At 33.5% G+C, this 18,038-nt stretch overlaps 3 protein-coding genes across 7 annotated transcripts in view; all 3 read right to left on the bottom strand.

The window, feature by feature from the left end:
- The window catches only part of LOC104743836 (glutamate receptor 3.3-like), a 7,102-nt gene extending 6,827 nt beyond the window's left edge, over positions 1-275 (bottom strand). Inside the window, exon 1 of the mRNA XM_010464878.1 lies at positions 261-275. Within this exon, the coding sequence (XP_010463180.1) occupies positions 261-275 (15 nt within the window). The remainder of the gene's footprint in view (positions 1-260) is intronic.
- On the bottom strand, positions 1,177-5,325 carry LOC104742111 (protein canopy-1-like). 5 transcript variants are annotated; one of them, XM_019235732.1, is made up of 9 exons: positions 5,183-5,325; positions 4,933-4,959; positions 4,750-4,829; positions 4,242-4,314; positions 4,078-4,132; positions 2,695-2,746; positions 1,743-1,767; positions 1,571-1,662; positions 1,177-1,480 (listed from the first exon to the last, which is right to left on the bottom strand). In XM_019235732.1, the coding sequence occupies exons 1-9, from the start codon at positions 5,276-5,278 to the stop codon at positions 1,429-1,431; spliced, it is 552 nt and encodes a 183-aa protein (XP_019091277.1). In that variant the 5' UTR covers positions 5,279-5,325; the 3' UTR covers positions 1,177-1,428. The 5 variants fall into 5 exon arrangements, with proteins under 5 accessions (XP_019091277.1, XP_010461386.1, XP_010461383.1 ...); XM_010463084.2 differs by having other exon boundaries at positions 1,177-1,477; positions 5,183-5,324; XM_010463081.2 differs by lacking the exon at positions 2,695-2,746 and adding an exon at positions 1,882-1,933 and having other exon boundaries at positions 5,183-5,323.
- Positions 9,229-18,038, bottom strand: part of LOC104742110 (Niemann-Pick C1 protein-like) — an 8,974-nt gene continuing 164 nt past the window's right edge. The window contains exons 2-37 of the mRNA XM_019235734.1: positions 17,805-17,912; positions 17,597-17,713; positions 17,365-17,515; positions 17,021-17,268; positions 16,750-16,932; positions 16,579-16,652; positions 16,386-16,503; positions 16,183-16,266; positions 15,942-16,037; positions 15,743-15,844; positions 15,575-15,643; positions 15,321-15,416; positions 15,122-15,229; positions 14,890-15,003; positions 14,643-14,726; positions 14,393-14,521; positions 14,075-14,273; positions 13,843-13,986; positions 13,701-13,744; positions 13,439-13,522; positions 13,271-13,339; positions 12,604-12,680; positions 12,435-12,504; positions 12,088-12,237; positions 11,592-11,657; positions 11,358-11,502; positions 11,186-11,250; positions 11,027-11,092; positions 10,746-10,839; positions 10,600-10,636; positions 10,424-10,481; positions 10,214-10,324; positions 10,064-10,131; positions 9,748-9,814; positions 9,575-9,643; positions 9,229-9,492 (exon numbers count right to left, since the gene is read on the bottom strand). Coding sequence (XP_019091279.1) covers positions 9,406-9,492; positions 9,575-9,643; positions 9,748-9,814; positions 10,064-10,131; positions 10,214-10,324; positions 10,424-10,481; positions 10,600-10,636; positions 10,746-10,839; positions 11,027-11,092; positions 11,186-11,250; positions 11,358-11,502; positions 11,592-11,657; positions 12,088-12,237; positions 12,435-12,504; positions 12,604-12,680; positions 13,271-13,339; positions 13,439-13,522; positions 13,701-13,744; positions 13,843-13,986; positions 14,075-14,273; positions 14,393-14,521; positions 14,643-14,726; positions 14,890-15,003; positions 15,122-15,229; positions 15,321-15,416; positions 15,575-15,643; positions 15,743-15,844; positions 15,942-16,037; positions 16,183-16,266; positions 16,386-16,503; positions 16,579-16,652; positions 16,750-16,932; positions 17,021-17,268; positions 17,365-17,515; positions 17,597-17,713; positions 17,805-17,912 — 3,651 coding nt within the window. The 3' untranslated portion in view covers positions 9,229-9,405. The remainder of the gene's footprint in view (positions 9,493-9,574; positions 9,644-9,747; positions 9,815-10,063; positions 10,132-10,213; positions 10,325-10,423; positions 10,482-10,599; positions 10,637-10,745; positions 10,840-11,026; positions 11,093-11,185; positions 11,251-11,357; positions 11,503-11,591; positions 11,658-12,087; positions 12,238-12,434; positions 12,505-12,603; positions 12,681-13,270; positions 13,340-13,438; positions 13,523-13,700; positions 13,745-13,842; positions 13,987-14,074; positions 14,274-14,392; positions 14,522-14,642; positions 14,727-14,889; positions 15,004-15,121; positions 15,230-15,320; positions 15,417-15,574; positions 15,644-15,742; positions 15,845-15,941; positions 16,038-16,182; positions 16,267-16,385; positions 16,504-16,578; positions 16,653-16,749; positions 16,933-17,020; positions 17,269-17,364; positions 17,516-17,596; positions 17,714-17,804; positions 17,913-18,038) is intronic.

The raw sequence follows: 18,038 nt of genomic DNA, 5'->3' as shown, positions 1-18,038 counted from the left end.
TTTTTTTTTTTTTTTTTTTTTTTTTGATTAAAGAAGAAAGAAACCTTTCAACTTGTTTCTTTTAATTCTTTTTTCTCGGTCAGAAAATATAAAAATTTAGTAAAAACATTTATACTCATATGTTAAATGTGTTTTGTTTTTTCTCCTTGTTGACAATGACAAAGAGTTGATAGCTAGAGGTGGTCCACTCTGACTATGGTAGTGAATGGGAACTGTGTTTATTACAAACACGGGACGGTTTTTTATAAATTTCACTTTACTTCACCAATCAACATAATTTTATAACATGCGGTATGTATTTACTTTTATTAATAAAATAGTAATTATTCAAAGTGCAGTCCAATTTTACCAAGAGAGATTGTAAAACGCATCTAACAGTAATTACGCTCTTATTTCTATGTGTTTTGGAAAAAAATTGCGGTTTTGTATGCATATGTAATTATGTATGTATTGAATGTTTATAATGTTTTTAATCAGAAATGGATTACAATCAATTATAACACAATTAAAAACATATTAAAATCAATTAATACAAGTTCAATAAAATCAACTATATTAAAATTATTTGATTCTAATTTATAATTATAAGTTTTTAAATTATTCTATTATAATATATACTCCTTCCGTTTCAAAATATAAGATTGTTTTAGTTAAAACACGCATGTTAGAAATAATTATTTTAAAAAAGTTTAACCAATCATACCCAAGACTGCATAATATAAAATTAATCTAAAAATTGCATAAAAAGTTTAACCAATCATACCCAAGACTGTACATATAAATTTATTAACACAGAACAAATGAAAATATATACTTATACTAGTTATTAATAAAATAAAATGAAATCTGCACTGCCAATTATTTTTCACCAATCAAACATTATTTTGTATCGTTTATTTTTGAATAACCGCACTTATCTCGCACGTACCACAATTGAACCGTACCGCACTAACAAATTTTTTGTCCCGCACTACTAAATCCACGGTTACCATTCGGACCCTAGTATTTTACACTTGTTTAATTGGTCCGAATTTGAAAACTTATGGCTTTTGTAGAAATTTCTGTTTATCTGATGAGCCAAGTCAACAACATAAATAATTCTGTCACTTTAGTTTACGAACAGACAGCTCGTTGTATAGTTCTGTTAGATGGGTTGCTAAATCTAAGCTCTAAATAAACCATTGTAAACTCTCCGTTTTAAGTTAAGCTGAGTTCGACTAGAGGAAATCGAATGAGATCGCAACACCACAATGGTCAGAAAACATGGGGACGACAAAAGACATGGAGACCCGGTTATCAACAGAACATAAGATATGAAGTGTTTGAGGTACATATGAGTTGTACATAGTTATCTCAATAACATGCTACCAAAATGAGACCTTCACTTGATGGGAAATAAATGGTGAGCTTTTCACTAGCTGGAATCAGCTATAATTCATCTGCATCGTCGTCGTCCTCATCCTCTGAGTCTGTTTCACTACTTTGGGAAACGAAAACGCAGAACCATATCAGATTTCTTATCATGGTTTCGAGGCAGAACAATATAGGAAGAAAAAGCATTTGTGCTAACCTTGATTGGTTGCAGTGGTTACTTAAAGTTTGACACAGAACCTTGCTAACTTCTCCTGCTTTTAGGGAGCCATTCTTTATTACCTCACCGAGCTGCAATCCGCTCACCAACATCAACTATATTTGATCAAACTCTAATCATCAATAAAGAGAAAGGCTACCCGCAAGTTTACCTCGTCTTCAGTTTCTTCCAGCAATCTGTGATAAGAAATCACATATATAGATTTTAGAGGAGCTTGATGAATTTTAAACTGGAACAAGATACTGAGACGACCCATATATCGGATCTGAAGAGGTTCTTAGTTGTCTTACCTTCCACAATAAGTTGATATGTCATTTGCATGCGCTTTAGCTTCCTGTTTATCTATATGAAAACAGACAAATATAGACATTTAACTAGAGTCTAGAGATGAGGATTTCACAGCTATGATACTACTCCAAATTTTCCATCATCATGAAAGCTCTCTCACAGTTGCTCATGAGAAATTTTGAACAGATAAAGCGGAAAGCAGATCTAAATGACAGTATGTTCTAGTAGACAACTGGATACACTACAGAACAGCATTTTTTCCCTTTAACTTATTAAAGAGAGACATCTAAGCTTACTTAATCAACTCTGTCACAGAGCGCAAGTTTTAAAAGGAAAGTACAAATTACTTGTTAGATTGTCAAAATTTCCCACTTTCACCCATTGACTGTTCTTTGATTCCACCTGCAGAAGTGTGGCAATAAGAATCTCTGAGATATAATAGCTGAAAAATTACAAAGATGTTGCTACCGGAACAGGGGTGTGATAAGAATTCTACTTGATCTTAGCTTACCTTTTGTAAAGTATAGTCCTGCATTCTATCACAAAGCCCGTCCAACAAATCAACCACCCTCAGGTCGCTTATTCTATTTGGATTAAAAAGAAAGAAAGAAAAGTACAGGATCATTCACCATGACAAACATGACTAAAAATAACAAGATATTACGGGAACAATTTATCAATTTTTGAAGAAATCATAGTGTATCAATTGTTGTTTTACATCAATTTACAGACACCCGCTCTTAAAAGTGTCCNACTGGAACAAGATACTGAGACGACCCATATATCGGATCTGAAGAGGTTCTTAGTTGTCTTACCTTCCACAATAAGTTGATATGTCATTTGCATGCGCTTTAGCTTCCTGTTTATCTATATGAAAACAGACAAATATAGACATTTAACTAGAGTCTAGAGATGAGGATTTCACAGCTATGATACTACTCCAAATTTTCCATCATCATGAAAGCTCTCTCACAGTTGCTCATGAGAAATTTTGAACAGATAAAGCGGAAAGCAGATCTAAATGACAGTATGTTCTAGTAGACAACTGGATACACTACAGAACAGCATTTTTTCCCTTTAACTTATTAAAGAGAGACATCTAAGCTTACTTAATCAACTCTGTCACAGAGCGCAAGTTTTAAAAGGAAAGTACAAATTACTTGTTAGATTGTCAAAATTTCCCACTTTCACCCATTGACTGTTCTTTGATTCCACCTGCAGAAGTGTGGCAATAAGAATCTCTGAGATATAATAGCTGAAAAATTACAAAGATGTTGCTACCGGAACAGGGGTGTGATAAGAATTCTACTTGATCTTAGCTTACCTTTTGTAAAGTATAGTCCTGCATTCTATCACAAAGCCCGTCCAACAAATCAACCACCCTCAGGTCGCTTATTCTATTTGGATTAAAAAGAAAGAAAGAAAAGTACAGGATCATTCACCATGACAAACATGACTAAAAATAACAAGATATTACGGGAACAATTTATCAATTTTTGAAGAAATCATAGTGTATCAATTGTTGTTTTACATCAATTTACAGACACCCGCTCTTAAAAGTGTCCAACTGTTAGGATAGTTTGCCATTCGTCACTGCTCCTAACAGCAGATACACGTTACCCTAGTTATCACATTTTGAAACTCCAATAGAGATTTCAATCCGCACTTCTACTTGTAATAAAAGATCACAGTTACAAATCACGTAATCATGCAAATGCACATAAAATGAGCCAAATATGTTCTCCCTGTCCCATGTGTCCAATTTCCATACTGATATTTCAGGATGTGCACATAAAAACAAAGAATACACAATGAGGCTACAATGTTTGTACCTGTAGTCAATAACCTTTCCTTCACGCTGACCTTTAGAATTGAGTCGGTTTCTCATATCAAGATGGTTTCGTGGTTTTTCCTGTTTCAGAGAAAGGTTAAAAGCATTGAAACAGGAGCAGGCAAGCTTTGGTAATGCTATAAAGTACAACATGAGAGATAGATACTAAAGACGTTCTTCTTACCTTTAAAAGCTGTAACTCTAATTCCTCCTGCNAAGCAGATCTAAATGACAGTATGTTCTAGTAGACAACTGGATACACTACAGAACAGCATTTTTTCCCTTTAACTTATTAAAGAGAGACATCTAAGCTTACTTAATCAACTCTGTCACAGAGCGCAAGTTTTAAAAGGAAAGTACAAATTACTTGTTAGATTGTCAAAATTTCCCACTTTCACCCATTGACTGTTCTTTGATTCCACCTGCAGAAGTGTGGCAATAAGAATCTCTGAGATATAATAGCTGAAAAATTACAAAGATGTTGCTACCGGAACAGGGGTGTGATAAGAATTCTACTTGATCTTAGCTTACCTTTTGTAAAGTATAGTCCTGCATTCTATCACAAAGCCCGTCCAACAAATCAACCACCCTCAGGTCGCTTATTCTATTTGGATTAAAAAGAAAGAAAGAAAAGTACAGGATCATTCACCATGACAAACATGACTAAAAATAACAAGATATTACGGGAACAATTTATCAATTTTTGAAGAAATCATAGTGTATCAATTGTTGTTTTACATCAATTTACAGACACCCGCTCTTAAAAGTGTCCAACTGTTAGGATAGTTTGCCATTCGTCACTGCTCCTAACAGCAGATACACGTTACCCTAGTTATCACATTTTGAAACTCCAATAGAGATTTCAATCCGCACTTCTACTTGTAATAAAAGATCACAGTTACAAATCACGTAATCATGCAAATGCACATAAAATGAGCCAAATATGTTCTCCCTGTCCCATGTGTCCAATTTCCATACTGATATTTCAGGATGTGCACATAAAAACAAAGAATACACAATGAGGCTACAATGTTTGTACCTGTAGTCAATAACCTTTCCTTCACGCTGACCTTTAGAATTGAGTCGGTTTCTCATATCAAGATGGTTTCGTGGTTTTTCCTGTTTCAGAGAAAGGTTAAAAGCATTGAAACAGGAGCAGGCAAGCTTTGGTAATGCTATAAAGTACAACATGAGAGATAGATACTAAAGACGTTCTTCTTACCTTTAAAAGCTGTAACTCTAATTCCTCCTGCACAACACCAATCACCATTTTTAGTATTAAGGAAGATACCCCCCCCTAACTCATTCCCTAGAATCAAAAAGACTTGTGATCTTGAAAATTCTAATGACTCATTTGGTTACTAGGGAATATACAACATGTCCATCGAAGATCTCTCTACCATTATCATTAAATCGGCGTTCGCCGTATAACACGAAATCGAAGAGAGGAAAGCTAGGGGGTTCCGACGTACCGCGACGGCGTTACAAGCGGCGCATTTGTCATCGACGGAGGCTCCGTGTGAGAAAATCGAGATAACTACGGCGGTGAAGAGCATCAGCTTCGACATTCTTACTTTCCGATCTGTATCTCTCTCTCTCTTTTTCTCGGCAAAGGAGATTTTGAATATGTAAAAAACATGTCATCACTTTGATACGTTGCTGTGAACCAATGAAATCGAATGTTTTAGCCACGTCAGATACTATCTAGAAAAAAAATTGTAGCCACGTCGGACACCACTCTAGAGTTGTTTGTGTTGCCTTACTAAAATGAATCAGATCAAGTTTTCGTGGAGTCTTGGGACTTCAAACTGTCCCAGGTCCAAACTATTCGGTATGTACGCATCTCTAAACCATCATCTTACAAAATGTTTATTTGATAATACAGTTTAGCTTGCAACGCACTGTTTTTAACAAGTCAAGTTTTCATTCATATAGAGAGGCTCACTGTATCTATACTATTAAAAAGAAAACATTTTTGATAAGTAGACATATATTAAGAGATTATTACATAAAATGCCACTCAAATTAGACTTAATCATCGAGCCAAACAGATACTAAATGAGTTAGGATTAGCAAAAAAATCGGAGCCAAACAGATATTATTTGGTATTTAAGTGTATATGTCATTTAAGCTATACAAATAAAAAATCGTAGCCAAACAAGATGGTTACCCCATATTAAAGTGTCTATTTTCCTAAAAGCTAAATAAATCTTTCCACGTAATTATCATAAATGCCAATAAAACTAAATAACAAGATAATTTTCTAATGTTTATGGAAATTGAAATTATTATACTATAACAGCCCAGTCAACAAGATAATAATTACTTAATGTGTATGGAAATTGAATTAAAAATAATAATAATAATCTAATATTTATGGAAATTATTTAAGTTTGTTGCCATAAAAATCAGACTCTTAAATTCAAAATATATGTATATATATTTAAGTTTCTAATATATTTTGACATATTTCTGGAAACAGCTATTTAATTTTAATATAATGATAATTATTTATTTCGGTAAGAAGTAGTCCAAATTAATTTGTTACCATAAATAACGTGGATAATTAAAGGAAACAAATATTGGATTATCCAAAATGGAAATAGATAACGTTAGTTTCTTAAAATTTGTTCAAGAAAACTAAAATACTTTTGTGAAATGAAACAATAGTTACAAACAAGACGACAATAACCAATGAAAAATATCTATAAAAGGAATGTGTTCTTTTCTATTGATTTCAAAATGATTTATAAGAAAGTATTTCAAAAATCTATTCAAATTATAGATAAAAATAAATTATTATTTTAAATTTATGAAATATTTAATGTTTAGTTAAATAGGAGATCTACTAAATCCTAATTTCATGAAAATTCTAATTTTACAATAAAATATTATGTTTAATTAAAATAAATGATGAATAGTATAAATTGAAATCTATAATAATCTACATCGATTATGGATTGAAATTAATTGAAGATAATTTAAGTAATTAGTAACTGATATTACTTTTTTGATATTGTGAAAATTATAATAAGATTTGTTTAGATTCTTTTGTTTTAGTCATGAAACAAGTATTAAAACAAAATATGGTAAAATTTATAGTGGCGAAAATTGTGGACGAACAATTAGGAAATTTATGCAATGTTTTGGGCAAAAAATATCTTAACAATAAATGACAAATCACAAACAGATATTTAACTTATATCATACCATTTTCCTATATATATAACGAAATATTTGTGTTTAAAGCCTAGAATATCCTTTTTTGTTTCTCAATTTTGATAGCACATATATTTTTTTTGTTCTATTTGCTAATTGAAGTAGAATCTAATTTTGAGTTTTTTTTTTAATTCTTGATTTCAGCGTTCGAATGGACCATGGAGACAGTTGTTTCCCACCTTGTGTGTCAGTATCTCTTCAAAAATATGGTACTTTGATCTATTTATTTTTGAATTTTACTTAGTATGTTGACTTGGTGGATTTTATATTATGTTAAGTTTGATCTTTATTTTGCATGACACACTCTGTGATTGAAAGAGTTTATAAATTGATTTATTAAATCATCAAAAAATAATTATCAGCAGGAAGAGCTGTTCATAGAACATGGATCCTCGAAGCAACTCATCGAGCTGTAATTATTTTTGTTACATAATGATGTAATTTTGTGGTTAGTATTGAGGTTTAAGGAGATATTTGTGTATTAATAATTTGTGTGCTTTGTTTTTGTAGATGGCAAACTTTGGTTCAATAATTTGGACTTGGGAATCAAACTCATAGGTATGTAATACACATAAACATTAAGATTCTCATTGTTGTAATTAACTAATAATTTGGGTGTGTTTGTACATGATTAAAGGTCAACATAGTCGAGAAGCCTATGAAACTGTCTTCTTTTACGTTGAAAACGAAATTGTTTTTAATATGTGTTAATAAATCTTTAAGTTCATAGAGAGAATAAATGACTAATAAACCTGAAAATTATGTACAATTCCAACTCATTCTAAGACAATTATCACACAAGAAAAAAGTATGAAAACCATTTTAAAATAGCTTGGCTGTAGTTATTAAACGCACATAAGGATATCTATATATTTGTGAGATTAGTAGTCTGAAGAAGAAAGTATGTAGGTTGAAAAATGGAGTAGTAAAATCAAGAGACTGTAATTATGACGTGAAGAAATTACTTCACTTGTGATTGATTTTATTGTGTTTAGACTTTTAAATAGGCAACATTTAGTTTAAGATATATATATATGTGTGGTATAAAATATAAAGTGTTTATTCATATATTTTACAAAAAATTGTAAATTCACATTTCTTTTTCTATTTTACCAAGTGTCTAATAATATTATTGAATGAAGGAAAAAAACATTGACTCATGGAATATCAATAGTTTTATACCCAATACTTTTGAAAATCATTTTTAAAAATTTCCGTAACAGATCAGATTATTAAAGTCGATATTCTATATATGTAAAATTATTTAATTTGATGGTACATTATTTGTTATTTCCAAAAACGATCATCTAAATGAATATGTCCAATAAAAAATCATTATTTTTATTCAAAAAAAAGTTTAACAAAAATACTAATCAATTCTGATTATAAATAAATAGATGAAAACCAAAAAATTGAATATTTTTTTTTCAATTATGAATACATTTATTATATTTGTAATATATAATCTAACCACGATTTACTATTTCAAAAAGTAGTATATTCTTTATATAAATTTTGGATTTTAGATTCATCAGTATCTCAAAAATTCAAATATTATCGATTTCCAAAATATTAATTCAAAATATATACTATGTTGAAATTTTGTGGATTTTGGTTCATAAGTGAAAAAAAAACAATTTTTAACAGTTAAGAATAGTTTAAATGGATTAATATCATAACTGCTATGATTCTAATAAATTATATGGTAAAAGGATTATTATTTCATTCTCATACTTTTATAGCAGACTAATATAATTTTATGTTATAGATCTTATACAACTAAATATATCTACAAATAAAACCCACACATACGTGAGGATCCGAAACACTTACTTATTTCCTTATCTGATAAACTAAAATATATAATATGAAATGTGTAGATTATTATTAAAACCACAGTTATGAGATGAAAAATCATATCTGGGACATGACATATCACTTTTGTTTTACTATTTTTCTGCCCTGAAATAGATATACCATCTTTCTCTTACTGTTTTTTTAATGTAGTTATCTTTACATATGTCAAAGACAAAACTGATAACTTTTTTAGTCTAAACCAAATTATAAACAAATCTAATACTTAATTGGTATGAGTGCAGATTATGAATGTTAACATTCCTAAAAAAATATGTTTACAAACATAACTCTAAACATATGTAATATATTATAAATCTAATAGCAAACTTAGTTTTTGAAAGCAAACTTAGTTTTTGAAAGCAAACTTAGTTTTTGATTTTCTGAATCTAGTGGATGTTATAAAACATGAAATATAAATTAAATATAAATCATGAATTGGTAATAATGGAAACAGTAACACCAGCCGAAAGAGAACATATTTGGTGTGATTTTTTTTTCTTTTTTTGCTATGCACTGAACGTAGCTTTCTTTGTGGCTGTGCGTAAAACAATTTTTAATTTTTAATCATCTACGAATGGATGCTATAAATTAAAAAGAAAATCTAAAAACGCTAATTCAGCTATGGCAGCGATGAAACCGAAGGCCGATGCTCTTGCCTTTCTCCTTCTACGTGTCTTGCTGATGGACCAAACATGCTCAAGAACACCTTCATCATTCAAACCAATATGTCAAAAAAATACAAAGAAAAAAATCTTAACTGAGTGAATGTTTGAATGATCATGACTTACCGGTAAAAATACAAGGCCGTGCAAGAAACCGAGTAGGACTAGTGCCAGATACATCTTGAAGTAGTAGACCTGTCGGGGAAAGTAAAACAAATTCAGAAGCCATACAAAAGGAAAGGAAAGAACAAAAAAAAATAAAAAATAAAAAAGCTTCAAGAGAGATCGCAAGCACATACAACAAAGACTTCTGATCTTGAGAAACCGAGCACGATAACCCCAACTAGCTTAGTCAATGTAATTCCACTGCCACAGTACATGATACGAATATCAGAATAATTCAATATACAGAACAGATGTTAATAAGGACATTGGATTGTATTAGGAAGCACTTCTTGTTTGTGAGATCCATCACGGGAATTGGTGGATTCTTCCCGAGTAAGCGCGTAGGGAAGTCATCGGCTTTGCTAAGCGTTTATCAGCTTATACAGAGGGAAACAGGTTCTTTGTTTTGGTGTTCTAAGTTCATGAATCGAGTTGAAGAGAGACAAATACCTGAAAACTGAAGCTCCCATCCCACCCAGCGCCTCTTTCATCCGCTGGTTTCTGTCCCCAGAGCTTATCTGAGCATTTAGGAAATTCCCGTCAGGATGAAAATAGCATTTTGGTTGTTAATACTGTTAATACAGACAGAGGGGGACTGACCGAGAAAGCGTGAGTTATGTGTACACAAAACTCAACCGCTATGCCCACGGACATGATTAGATTTACAACCGATAGCGCGTTTAGCTGGATATGAAAGACTGCCATAACTCCCTAGCATGTTTTAAATCAAGGGTTGGTCGAGTATCACATTAGTAACCTGAAAGTATGAAAACAGATCGGTTCTTTCATAATAATGAGAGAGTAAAGTACCAGGAGATCAATAATGATCATTGTGATCACCAGCAAAATAATTGCGGAGCTCCAAAAGCTGAGTTAGAAAGCAGACAGAGGGTAAAAAGAATCAGGTTAAACCATATCTAGCAAGAAAACTATGTTTACACGAAGTTTAGAGTATATTCCAATGGGAATGAGCTATAGAGTGATACCTGCATGTGATGATTAAACACACGACAAACACGGCAGCTGTAAAAAAAGAAGAAAACTTTCAAAGTCAGCTCAAAGTCAAAAGTTAGAATCAAGATCTACCAACTAGAAACTCAAGCTAAGATCTGAGAATATAAGATTTACAAACCGATGGCTATGGAGAGGTTGATTAATGCAGTTTTCCATATGTCAAGATATTGCTCAAAAAACATATAAAATACTGAATATGGATAAATTTCCATCTGAAAAAGAATAAACTACAAGTTAGAAGTTCAATAAAAAGAAACTACCATAGTGATGAAGAAATTGCGACAAGTTAGATCAGTTTCCATTTGGAAAACCATGGGGAAAAAAGTATGAGTCATTTTTTTATCAAGTAGATACCAAAAATATGAAATCATGTGACTTGCATCGATCAGTATATGGTACCTCTAAGGAACGGGAAACTTTTGCACTAAACTCTTGAGCAGCTCTCATTGAATTAACATAGTCAACCTGAAAACAAACGTTCAGTATAAACTAACACAAGAATAGAGACTTACAACAAACGTGAATAGTTGCTCTACATTTTCTGAGATGGGAAAGTACCTGCTTGTTAAGAGGTGTATGATAAGTGCGGAACGATGAAGCTTGAATGATACCATTTTCATAGCCTGGTAAGAAAGGATAACATACATTTTACAGATTTGAGAATCAATACCATGCTACAATCGATGACAGTTAAGTGGACTAAAAAAGAAAAAGGAGATAGTGTGGAAACCTTGCAAATCAACACTACTAGAATAAGCACCATGACCACCTTTAGCACAATCAGCGGAAGGAAGCGCATTGAGGAACCAAGGAAGTTTCTCTTTGAATTGGGTTGTGGATGGGCGGTCACTACTTAAATCTGCATGACGGAAGCACTGGACAACCAGAAAAGAAAAAAATTATGCAAGTCATCATTAGAGATGTCAAACACATCCCCACTAATCGAATTAATTGAATAAATTACCGTGGTACAATCTTTGCATACTTCACTTAGGCCACAGCTGCCTTGATCAGGAGGACAACAAGGAGGCTAGAAATGCAACACAAGTACGAGAACATTAGCCTTCAGCAAGTTATAAATCGCTCGACACAGTTTTCCCATAATATATTGGACCTCATAAATAAGTATGATATTTTATACGTTTTGAATAATCACAATGTGCTACTTTTGAATAAGTTTTCCAATATTTGTAAGAATGTGATAAGAGCCTATCCCATACTAGGCCCTACACCAAGTCCAATTAAAAGCTAGATTATGAGTGGGGATGCCCATGTGTCTTTTTAACACAATGAAATGATTAGTCCCATTTATAACAAATGAGAATGATTATAATAACTGAAGCTACTTTCTTCTGCATGTCAGTTTATTCAAGTCCACCTATGTGTGTAGAATATGGGACCACTACATCTAAAGTATCTTGACTCTAAACCTTGGCAGTGAAATTAAAACATATACCTACCTGGTCATCAGGGGGGCAAAAGGTACCATTTGTAAACTTTCGGCAACAGCCAAATGCCTCAGGAGATAACCACACAAGAAAGTCATCAAGCCATGAAGCAGCTGGCTTAGCTATGTAGCTTAGTTCTGGAGTCAAAGAAGCTCTTGCAATCTATGGACAAGAATGAATGTTAGACATGTCTTAAAATCTTGTGAGGACATATAAAGTATTAATTCTTTTCCACATTGACTTGTGGAACAGATTAAGAATGTTAGCTTACCAAAGTAAGAAAATCTTGATATATATCAAAGACAGCTAACCAGATTATTATGAGGAGAAACGGAAATAAAGGCGTACAAGCTATATACCTCATTCAAAAGAGAGTTAGGATCACACTTGTTAATGGAACAAAGTTGATTTGTCTGTCTTGATTCTGAGCTGAGACATGAGGCAAATTGAGTTTTAATCATAAGATTAAGATGGACCAAATTATATTAGCTAAACGCTTACGGCTAAGAGAAACAGAACGTGAGATACCTATAGTTATAATTTTTCAGAACAAAGTATAAAGGTGGACCGATACGAAGATATGTAGAAATATTGTTGAAGTAACCCTAAAAGGAAAAGAGGGGACTTGTTAGATAACCTAGGTTTGATACTTTACATTATTAAAGTTCAATAGAAACCTGAAGATATGAATCCTGAGGAAGAACAATTTGTTGCTCCAAACCAGGCTCAATCCGAGTGGACAATGCCTACATAATCCATGAACACGATAAATAAAAATGATTATTTCAACAGCTAAATGAACAATACAACATTTCTCTTATGGGCCAGAAAATGTATCAACTCACAATTCCAGCCATTGCTAAGCCAAAGAAGAAGGCAATAACCAATATTTTGACTGCCCAATGACTGAGGATGGGTGCATGAATTTCCTGAAGTGTAGAATGGAGCATAAAAAATTCAAAATAAATAGATTGAAAAATTGCGTAGAATAAAATACATGCAAGGATAAGTAAAATGTTCGCTTTTCAAGGGAAATCTCAATTATGTAGAACAGAAACCAAATCTCCAATGGTGTACTAGGTTGTATGAGTTAATTAATAAAGTACCTTCATATATCGAGTCAAAANAAGGAAAAGAGGGGACTTGTTAGATAACCTAGGTTTGATACTTTACATTATTAAAGTTCAATAGAAACCTGAAGATATGAATCCTGAGGAAGAACAATTTGTTGCTCCAAACCAGGCTCAATCCGAGTGGACAATGCCTACATAATCCATGAACACGATAAATAAAAATGATTATTTCAACAGCTAAATGAACAATACAACATTTCTCTTATGGGCCAGAAAATGTATCAACTCACAATTCCAGCCATTGCTAAGCCAAAGAAGAAGGCAATAACCAATATTTTGACTGCCCAATGACTGAGGATGGGTGCATGAATTTCCTGAAGTGTAGAATGGAGCATAAAAAATTCAAAATAAATAGATTGAAAAATTGCCTAGAATAAAATGCATGCTAGGATAAGGTAAAATGTTCTCTTTTCAAGGGAAATCTCAATTATGTAGAACAGAAACCAAATCTCCAATGGTGTACTAGGTGGTATGAGTTAATTAATGAAGTACCTTCATATATCGAGTCAAAAGGCCAGCTTTTCTCTGACCAATCCCTGAGAGTGATACCAGGCAACTCCAATGAAACTTTAGTTTCACAAAATTCTACAATAAAAAAAGGTTCGGTGATATATCAAAACCCAAAAGTGATTACCTTTGTCACCACTATCTGATGATTGTGATGTCTTGATACATGGGAAGCAATCAACCCTCCTATTCTCTGTCCGTTGGAAGTCCAAAACAATCAAAGCAACAAAAGCAGTAACCTGGAGAAGAAAGTCCAAAAGGACAGCCAATGCTGCAAGCATGAAGCATATAATCGTTAAAAAGCCAGAAGGTAGATAATCAAAGTATTCAAACTGAAATACTGAAAAGTTTTTACTGACCAGCAAACATGGAGAACACTCGAACAGCTGGCATTTTAATAAAAGCACCAACAGCAAAAGCTAAAATTTCCGCTAAACTTGCAAGAGTAATCGATGGTCCAACTTCCATAAGGGCATTGCTTATTCGTCTTTCCAAAGGGAGCTCTTGCTCTTGTCTCTTGACAGCATGAACCAGTATGCACATATTATCAACACCGACCTGTCGATAGATAATTCAAGTAGAAGTAAGGAAAAAATAAGAACAAGATGTAGATCGTTGGCAACAACATCAGTTACATATTTAAGTTGCAAGCAATTTTAGAATCAGACATGACTTACAGCTAAAACGAGAAAAGGTATGACTTCCATTATGATTAGAGTCGATTTCATCCCAACAGCACTGAAAAATCCTACAGAGCCAAGGACAGAAAGCATGACAAGAAGAACACCAGATAGACCAAGCAAAACCTGTAATTAAGAAGGTTACATTTCAGAATAAGTATAAGGAAATCTTTTGAGGTTTGAAACTTCGTTAAGTTCAGAGTAACACTATAATTCAGATAATTCTAACCGTCAATCATTATCATACCTTTGAGGTAATGTAAAAGGAATTTAAGCGAGGTGCATCCCCAAGTGTGAGTGATATATAGGCAAACATGACAAGATAACTTATCTGAAGGACAGAAACAGGAGAAATAGAAGACATGAAAGACATATTAGAAACCAAACAGAGCAGGAATGAAAAAAAAAACAAAAAATAGAAGCAAAAGATGGCATAAATATATTAAGATAAAATAGACCATAGAATCTTGAAGGTACAAAATAAGGAAACTCACCGCTATAGTTATTACATCTGCGGTGCTTTCTCTTTTCAATTCTTCTTCAATAGAACTTTCCGAAGAGAAAGAAAGAGTTAAATTTTTTGCTTTAGCCATTGGCAACAATTCATCCTGTCACATAAAGAGTACTAACGTAAAATAAAGAACAAGAACGGTAGCATCAAGCTCTGTATATCATAAAATTAGTGAAATAAAATAACTAAAAAATCATTTTTTTGAAATTTCCAACCTTGGCCAGTTGGATAAAGGCTTTCTCCCATGCCACTGCTTTCTCAGTTTTGTTGCCTTCATTGTTAACAGCATTGTCCACAGGATAAGTCACAAGAAAAGCAGAAGCCTGTCCTAAGCATGTCAATTAAAGGGGTATTAGATATTCATCGTATGAATGGACTTACTCTATGTAAGTCTACCAAACTGAAGAATACTACCTCACTAAAACTGTTCCCTGAGAAACCTCCCAGTGCAGTAGTTGGATCAAGGGGACCCTTAAATGCACTCAAACATGAATCTGTCGAGGTGAAATGCTGAAGAAAGTAGTGATCATATTATAAAATGGTTAGATATCTAAAAATATTGCCATAAACTTATTCAAATGAAACAAAATAGGCTAAAAATGTGGAGTGCAGTCATGGAGAAATTAACAAGGAGAAAAAATGAAATACTATATAAATTCACAAGTTACCTCAAAGCAATATTTAACATGATCGACGCCTCCAAAGTCCTCATAATTTTCTGGTTTCATTTTGAAATACTGCCTCCAGAAGCAAGAAAATCCACCAGATACGTTAGGGACTACTGGTCTATTGAGGAAAAGCTAAACTCTTGTACTATAAAAAGGAAGGAGTGCAACCTGCAGAACACTCTGTGTGGCACAATCCTCTCCAAGGGGTTTCATGCAAATATCTGTCAGCGAAACCATAGAACCTGCGTGATTTGCCCGAACTCCATCAACCTACCATATTAAACAACTTTTTACATGTCCAGGAGAGAGCAACATTATGCGGGTGATCAGATGGATTTAAAATGCTGGAAAACGAGAAAGCAAATACCTTCTTTTGTATGTCAAAAAGTAACTTAATATTGTCATCTGTCAAAATCTCTGGCACCTTTTCATGAGGAGAATTTGGAACTGTTGCTAGTATTAGCTGCAGAAATTTCCATACCAATGTGAAAAGGAAGCTGATTAAGAGAAGTTTAAATGTTTGATTCCCATATGAAAAACAAACGCTGCACAACCGAGCGCCTCAAGAACTTTTAGTGACAGAGACAAGTTGATAGAAATTGGGAAACCTGTTCAATTCTGTAGAAAGGAGCAAGATGGGTGTCAAAGAATTGTTTCTCTTCAGCAGCTCTGCTCCCTGGTCCTACCCATAGCTGCAATATACAGTATGAAAACAGTTTATATAAACATTTTCCGGATAGGTCAAATAAGGATGCATATAGCCTAGCATTGTAAAAACAATAAGCAAGGGGGAAAAAATTCAAATAGCTACCTTATCAGGCCGTGTCTCCACTTTGAATCGGATCAAACCCACACAAAGTAGAAGAACTATAGAGATTGACAAACACAAAACAAGAGTTGGGTGTCTTGCTACCCAAATCCCATACTTCCTGGAAACAGAAAACCCGACAATGTCAACAAACCTACTTTGAAGCTAGGCATCCTAGTGTATGAATTTCAATTACCTGTAAAAATTGGCCAAGTGTCCTTGCACTGTCGACAGCTGAGCCCAGTTTCTCTGTGGTGTATTTTGTAACATCTGAGGAAACCAAAACAAAGCAATGAGCATCCCAATTATTAATCAGCAGCTCAAACTTGAAAAGTTGTAGTAGTGGTCAGGCTAAGCACAAAAATACCTGTGCATGAATAGTGTCGGGTTTTTGCAGATTATTAGCATTTCGTTCTCCACCAGCTTCTGACAATGGTCTCATCTGGGAGGTCTTCTTCTTACCCCTTACTCGGTGAAGTAAACCCCCTCCGAGAAACAGAGAAACCAATAAAATATACAAAATGGCTAGTATGAAATCAACACATTTCGCCTGCATGATTCACCACCAACCAGGAGGACCATGTTAAACAAAGACTTCATTATCATAAGCACTAGTAAAGTATGGAATCCATATATACCTCAAGTGATCCAATTTTGATTGAACAAGAATGCTTTTTCTGAGTAGGAAGTTCCGCTCTACTGGAGCAAGTAGCTGCAGAAGGACAATCACCACAAGAACAGCCAAGAGTATCATCACCACATGAATAAGCAGACACATTCATAGGCCTCATTCCAGATGATACAGGTGTTGCTGGCAAAAACGCGATCCCATATGGTGAGCCTGGCAAATTGACACCCGCTTTCTGGCCAATAAATGCAAACCATTCTGATGAACACAACAGACATCACAATTATTCCAAGATTAAGCTAAGTAAAAAACTCAATCGAACTAGTCCTTAAGGCATATAACAAAAATATCTACCCTTAAAATTCTTTGCACCGGCTCCGAGAAAGTCTAAAGCACGGCTATTTGAGCTACCAAATTTCACATCTTTACAGGATTCATACATCGCCGCTCTAAAATCATCAGTTATATAGTACTGAATCCCATCTACAGTCGGATTATTCTTGACCTGCCAAAGAAAACACAGCAATGGTCAAATTGCAGCAGCAATTAGACAGACAGGTGCATCATTCCAAAAAAAAGTTGGTACCTTTGTAGTAGAAGTGACATTGATAAACAAACTCTGATCCGGAGAACAAGTAAGTTCACAGAAAAGATTCAGAAAGTTCCTCAAACATGCTGGACAACCTACAATAAAGGGAATAGCCTGACAACAAACACACACACACACATTTCAATTTCAGTGAATCTTGAATCATGAAAAAAAAAAGAGATCCAAAGCCTGGATTTAGAAATACCTGTTGAACTTGTGAACGTAATGTGTCAAATTGAGTCTCTGTGCAACAAACATTGCCAGTGATTGTTGGACACAAGCTTTGAATCTTGGAAGATAACAAATCATCAGGCTAGAAGAGAGAGAGAGAAGGGATTAGTATTTAGTAGACAGAGAGACGACGACAACAAAAATGGCTTCTTCTCTTGAGCAATAAATTAAAAAAAAAAAAAAAAAAAAAAAAAAAAAAAAAAAAAAA

This window comes from Camelina sativa, chromosome 14 (assembly GCF_000633955.1).
Source record: "Camelina sativa cultivar DH55 chromosome 14, Cs, whole genome shotgun sequence".
Classification (NCBI taxonomy): Eukaryota; Viridiplantae; Streptophyta; class Magnoliopsida; order Brassicales; family Brassicaceae; genus Camelina; species Camelina sativa.
Note: the sequence above shows the minus strand (reverse complement) of the source record. Positions and strands in the feature narration are given on the sequence as shown.